At 34.6% G+C, this 6,572-nt stretch overlaps 1 protein-coding gene across 5 annotated transcripts in view; it reads left to right on the top strand.

Annotated features, from left to right (window-relative positions):
* The window catches only part of LOC106463815 (dihydropyrimidine dehydrogenase [NADP(+)]-like), a 52,568-nt gene that overhangs the window by 5,886 nt on the left and 40,110 nt on the right, over positions 1-6,572 (top strand). For 4 of the 5 annotated variants that reach the window (XM_022391423.1, XM_022391422.1, XM_022391421.1 and 1 more), the window contains one exon: positions 1,988-2,075. The exons of the other annotated variant lie outside the window; for it this stretch is intronic. In XM_022391423.1, the coding sequence (XP_022247131.1) occupies positions 1,988-2,075 (88 nt within the window). The remainder of the gene's footprint in view (positions 1-1,987; positions 2,076-6,572) is intronic. 5 annotated transcript variants of the gene reach the window in all.

The raw sequence follows: 6,572 nt of genomic DNA, 5'->3' as shown, positions 1-6,572 counted from the left end.
GAAAAGAAACGACATGGGCCTACTGTTTTCAAGAATTCTATCAATATGAAATTAGATGGGGGTCCAACCCCCCCCCCTAATGACCTTCCTCATGTCATCCTGTATCATGTGTCAAGTTGGGTGCTGATTGATCAAGAAATGTGGAAACGTATAAGGAACAGATACACACACACACACACACTGACGTTTATATATAATGCAATCTATATACTACTAAAATGGCGCACAATAGCGCCATATTTGTAATGAAATGAGAATAGAAACAGAATAAAACAAGTATCGTTAAAATGGGGCCACGGGTTACCGAGTTAGCCCCGTTTTTCGGGTCACTTTTATGAAAATTTCCAGATGAATTTAGGTACACTAGATGGCGCCACATATCGGTTTATCTATCTATTCGTTTTCCACCTGATGAATCACTTTAAAATATCCTCTATACAACGATATATACACAACAGAAATTAAATGATGAGATGAAAATGTGTTATAACGGCGCGTAGAAAGAACAACAATAAAATGTATCTACAATATTACTGACTATTTGCAAATAGTAACTATGGAGACGAGGTAATAAAATAAAAATCAAGCCGAGAACAACAACAAAATTTTATAAACGAAAACCTCTCGCTGAGCATTGGCTATTATATTATTTCCCTGTCAATTATTTTATATATATACACACACACAACAAACGGAAAATGTTAAGTTTGTTTGTTTGTTGGTTTTTTGAATTTCGCGCAAAGCTACACGAGGGCTATCTGCGCTAGCCGTCCCTAATTTAGCAGTGTAAGACTAGAGAGAAGGCAGCTTGTCATCACCACCCACCGACAAATCTTGGGCTACTCTTTTACCAACGAATAGTGGGATTGACCGTCACATTATAACGCCCCCACGGCTGAAAGGGCGAGAATGTTTGGTGTGACGGGGAAAATGTTAAGCATAATCATATAATTTACAGTAGCTCCAATACAAGATTTGTTTACTGAGCCAATAATAAGTATATAAGATGATAATAAAACATATTTACAGCAATTACTCTCAGATAGCCTTTGCATTTTTTACAAGAAAACGATAATATGTTTTTTAAAACTAATTCTTGACCACTACTACAAAATACATAAAAGAAATTTACTGAAAATAAATCCCACGTAATTGAGCTTTACACTATAGCTATAACAATATACAAAACAACAAATTATTTATGTTTATGTAAGTTTTTACATACACATTGTTTGGCGCACAAATCCAACCTAAAAATACTCATAATTGAAAAACTGAAACAAAGCTGTAAATGTCCTCCGTGTATTTCGTAATAGTTACTGCGCTAATAACAAATGAAAAGAACATTCCCATTGTTTAAAGTAATTCAAGATCAAGATAAGTATTCAACTATTTAAATATGATTTTTCCTAGTATATAATTTTTGAAAACATTTTGAAAATTTAAAAACTGAGGGGAGAGCTCGAGTACCCCAAGTTGGATACTTTCTAGGGTAGAGCTCGAGTACCCCAAGTTGCATACTTTCTTGGGGAGTGCTCGAGTACCCCAAGTTGCATACTTTCTCTTGCAAAATAAAAAGAAATTAAAGACTTAAACCTACACTTTATTTTTTTTAGGAAATTAAATTTGGTCCCCCAGTGGCACAGCGGTATGTCTGCGGACTTACAACGCTAGAATCCGGGTTTCGAGCGGGATGAAGAGAAAATAATTTTTCTGACCATCCTTGGTTGTTTCCTTTAAATGCAATGTTAATTGAATTTAGGAAAATTGAAAACAATATTACTACCACCATCACAGCCAACCATGCAACTGATGATGATAATCGTTGCTGAATGTGGAGTAGGAACAGTTAAGCAGATTTACATTAATTAATTTATTGTTTACACCAAATAGCCTTTGTTATTTTATAGTTTTATTGAACATTTGGTAAGTGATTTAACGTTTTTATTGTTATCATAAAATTAAAACAAAAAATGTTATATGGTAGGTGCTTGAAGTGCGCTGACGCTCCCTGCCAGAAGAGCTGTCCAACGCAACTTGACATTAAGGGCTTTATTAACAGCATTTCGACAAAGGTATGTTTTCATTTTCATTATTTCTGAAAACTATTTATCTGGAAAAGTTCCGTGTGTTACAAACGTTAATAGTCAAAACCTTGGACGATGGAATATTACTAGTTTAAGAGTTACTTTAAGAAGCCCCCCATTAGTACAGCGGCACGTCTGCGGACTTACAACGCTAGAAACCTGGTTTCGATACCCGTGGTGGGCAGAGCACAGATAGCCCTTTGTGTAGCTTTGTGCATAATTACAAACAAACAAATACTTTAAGAAACTCCGTATCTAGACCACGTTTTTAAAGAAAATAACCAGGATTGGTTGGTGGCAGTGAAGAAAATAATTTCAAAAGGCTTGGTCTAAAAAGTGCCACGTTATTAGTCAATACACTCTGGTGCGGTGTTTGAGAGATTATCTTAAAAAGTATTTCAAAAAGCTTGGTCTGAAACATTAGAATATGAGCCCAAACATTTTGGTGTAGCGGGTGAGAAAAGCGTAGCTGAGTAATATTACGTTATTAGTCAGAACATGCGAACATGGTTAGTGGGAGTTATCTAACAGTTATTTCGTAGAACTTGGTATCAGAAATACCATATTATTAGTCAAAACACTTAGGTGTCATTAGTGAGAATAATGTATCAGTCGTTTGAAGGATCTTGGTCGGAATACATTGTTATGAGAATTATGACAGTTATTTTTAGAAATTCGGTTTTAAAATACAGCGTAATTCGTCGTAATCTTAGAGCCTGATTGGCAGAAGTTAGTCGCTTATAAAAGAAAGTGATTTAAATTTGTGTATCAAAACTTTAAATGGTGACGAAGAAAATAATTTATCCAAAAGCTTAAACTTTGCAGTCACCTCAAACACTATCTCTATTAGATGTCATTGGTGTGTCAAAATAAGTTGCAAATTAAGCAACATACCGAACCGAGTCTTTATGACTAAAGAAACTTTCCATAAAGACAGAAAAATAAAAAAACAACAACATACTTTAGAAGAACGTAGAGAAATACAAGAAATTAAAAGGTGATGATAATATCGTAATCCTATCGCCAGATAAAGGAAATTAATTTAAACCAATCGGAGTATGAGAGCAAAGTTCAGGATCGTTATCGAAAACAGCCGTTATAAATCAATCTGATCAATTACAAAATTATCATATATAATCCAGTAAAAGGAAAGTCACGTAGTAATGTCTCCCTACAGCTTTAAATCATCTTTAAAGCTGGTTTTCATCTTATTTCAATGGATTCACCAGCCAACCTCTCAGTCATTTATATTGATCTTACACTGACGCCCTTATCATGCAACACTATGTCATTTGCAAAAGGCTTGTTTCACAACCTCTCAGTCATTTATATTGATCTTACACTGACGCCCTTATCATGCAACACTATGTCATTTGCAAAAGGCTTGTTTCACAACCTCTCAGTCATTTATATTGATCTTACACTGACGCCTTTATCATGCAACACTATGTCATTTGCAAAAGGCTTGTTTCATTTAAGAAAATTTTAAAACATTAAATCATTGCTCAAACTGGCAATATTATTAGGTTTTGAATTATTATCACTCATCACTGTAGGTGTGGCGAAAGAAGTCCTAAATGTGGTGTTATATAAATTGTAAGATGACAATACATTGCAAAATATGTAAAAAGTTATTACTCTACTCGTTCGTTAAATTATTTAAAGAGTTTAACTACGCTCATTCTCTTTAGAGTTCAACCATTTTGATATGTTCACCTCCTTCCCTAAACAACTGCTAGCTTTACATGGAGAATTTGGAAGAAGGAACTTTGTGTAGAACACCAAAATACCCAAATTTTTCACCTGTGTGTGTGTGTGTGTGTGATATTTTTGTAGGTTGTTCACAACGACATTCAATTTTCTCTTAGATTCACCAGAGAAAAAAGAAAGTCGATGACTCACTAAAGAATGCAAGAAGACCAACATTAACAAGTCTAAAAATCTCTTCACCAATCTTGGAATAGTCAGCCATCGCACAGGACAGAAAGATCCACAAGGGAATAAATTAATTGTATAAACTTTTGAAAACCAACATCTACTCTAAACATCTCAATAGATAAGCAACAAAACCTAAAGAACAACATTCTAACAGTGTAACAGAAGAGGGACAAAGGAAACCATCATTAGTTGCAATCAATAAATGTACATCTTTGTCATATATTAGAGCATAACTTCCCAAAATGGAAAACGTGGTCTTCTGGGAAAGCACTGTATGGTTTAATGGGTCTGGCATTACATATATTCCCTCCTAAGTGATTCTGATATCTGATAGGTATCTGCATTAACATTAGTTGTCTAGAAGTCATCAGATTGGATACTTTATAACATAGGAGGACTTGAGCCAAAAAGTTCAGGAGCCTTTTTATTAAAGGAACAGGAGGAAAACTCAGAAGAATCTTCTGCAAAGACGTCTAAACTAAAAACCACCTTGAGAAAAGTGGAAATTTCTGTATTCTCAGAAGTGTGACTTGCAGCATAACGTGTAAAAGTGGAAGGAATTAAAATAGAAAAAATCAGCTCTTGTGTCTGGAAAACCCCAAAAGAAATGAAATGGTATGAATCACGATCCCTGATACATGTGACCAGAAATCAACACTAGGTGTGATAAAGAAAGATCACTTATTTGTTTCGTTTAGAACAAAGCCATATTGGGCTATTTGTTGTGTCTACAGCAGGGAATCGAACCCTGGATTTTAGCTTTGTATTTAGAATCTGTTTGAAGTTAAGCACAAAGCTACACAAGGGGTTATTTGTCCTCTTCTCACCACGGGTATTGAAACCCAGTTTATAGCGTTGTAACTCCACTGACATATCGCTTTTTAGCGTTGTAAGTCCGTATACTTATTGCTGTCCCACCGATGATAAAAAAATAAACAAAAAATGGTCCACTCATTAGAATTAACAGAGACTGAGAATGCTATAACATATATCCACTTCAATTTCATGTAATATGAATAAAATATTAAAATCAATCTGTGACAGACAAATGAAAAGTAAAATGCTCTTTTTTCTTTCGATATCCATGATTGCATTCGTTAATGCTGCCACTTCATGTTGGCTTAACTGTCATATCTTTAACTTCTACATTCCTTAAGGATTAATCCGAGAGAATCCAGTTCAACTTGTAGATCCTATCAACCAATGGTTGGTTGTGTTATGTATATTCATAATTCTCAGCAACCTCAACGTACATTGCTTCACTGTTGACAGACTGGAGAATGGAGTGTAATTACTAATTATTGTTGATATCAGGTTTAGTTCAATAGCAAATAACAGTATTTTGTTGGATTCAAGCAATTATTTTTTATCTTTCGGTTTTCAGATATATAAAATATTAGTTCATCTGATATGTGTGAAATAATGAGTATCGATTTCTTTGTTTACTACTCTTCTTACGTGTCCCTGAATTACTGGAACGAATTTTACTAATACCTTGGTGTTTCCTAAAAATTACGATTGTTTGGACTATACAACGTGTTGTTAGTTTCCCAGAAAATCAAGATTGTGTTAAGTTTGAGTTTGTTTGAAGTTAAGCACAAAGCTACACAATGGGCTATCTGTGCTCTGCCCACCACGGGTATCGAAACCCGGTTTCTAGCGTCGTAAGTCCGCAGACATACCGCTGTGCTACTGGGGGGCGATTGTGTTAAGCTAAGTGTTGTATTACAAATAAATGTTAAGCCCAATCTATCAATCGATTTACCGCACCTCAAAACACCATAGATATATTGGATTATTGCGGTATTACGTTTACAGAGATATCTCCACCACTATTCCCCTGTTCGTATTGCTGCCTCATATATATTATCAATCATGATGTGTGTTCATAAATGATATTACAGATCGTTCCATTTCTGCAATTTTCGTAAGAAATTACTGAAGTACTGAATATTCGTGCACTTTTTAATCGTGAATTCAAGTTTGTTTGTTTTTCAATCATAGAACTTTTCTTTAAAGAGGAACGTATTGGATGTTGACAAGATTTTGAAGCAAAAGTAATACAATGAGTTTTGAATTTTCCAGTAGGAAATCATATATACTTATTTCCCTTTACTTCTGATCAAAAAATGCTACTTACGTATACCTAAACTAAACAATACCCCAACTATGAATATTACTAATTTAGTATCCTGAACTTACTTGTAATATTAGAAAATTATGGCTACGAACCTGTATGGTCGGTCGGCTAGTAAGTCTTCTTCGAATTGATTTTCATAGTTGTTAGTTTGGGGTCTCTCTTGAGCAGAATACTCTGCTTCTATAACAGTTCTCTGTTTTCTTCGTTTTGTGTTGTTCACATTTTATGAATCACGAATTTGTTTGATTTCATCCAAGGACCCTCTTTGACTAGCATGTTGTACATTGTATTAGTTGTAGTACACTGCACTAGCATGTTGTACACTGTACTAGGATGTTGTACATTGTATTAGTTGTAGTACACTGTACTAGGATGTTGTACACTGTACTAGCATGTTGTACATTGTA

This window comes from Limulus polyphemus, unplaced genomic scaffold, assembly GCF_000517525.1.
Source record: "Limulus polyphemus unplaced genomic scaffold, Limulus_polyphemus-2.1.2 Scaffold1490, whole genome shotgun sequence".
Lineage (NCBI taxonomy): Eukaryota > Metazoa > Arthropoda > Merostomata > Xiphosura > Limulidae > Limulus > Limulus polyphemus.
This window is presented reverse-complemented; position numbering and strand designations above follow the sequence as displayed.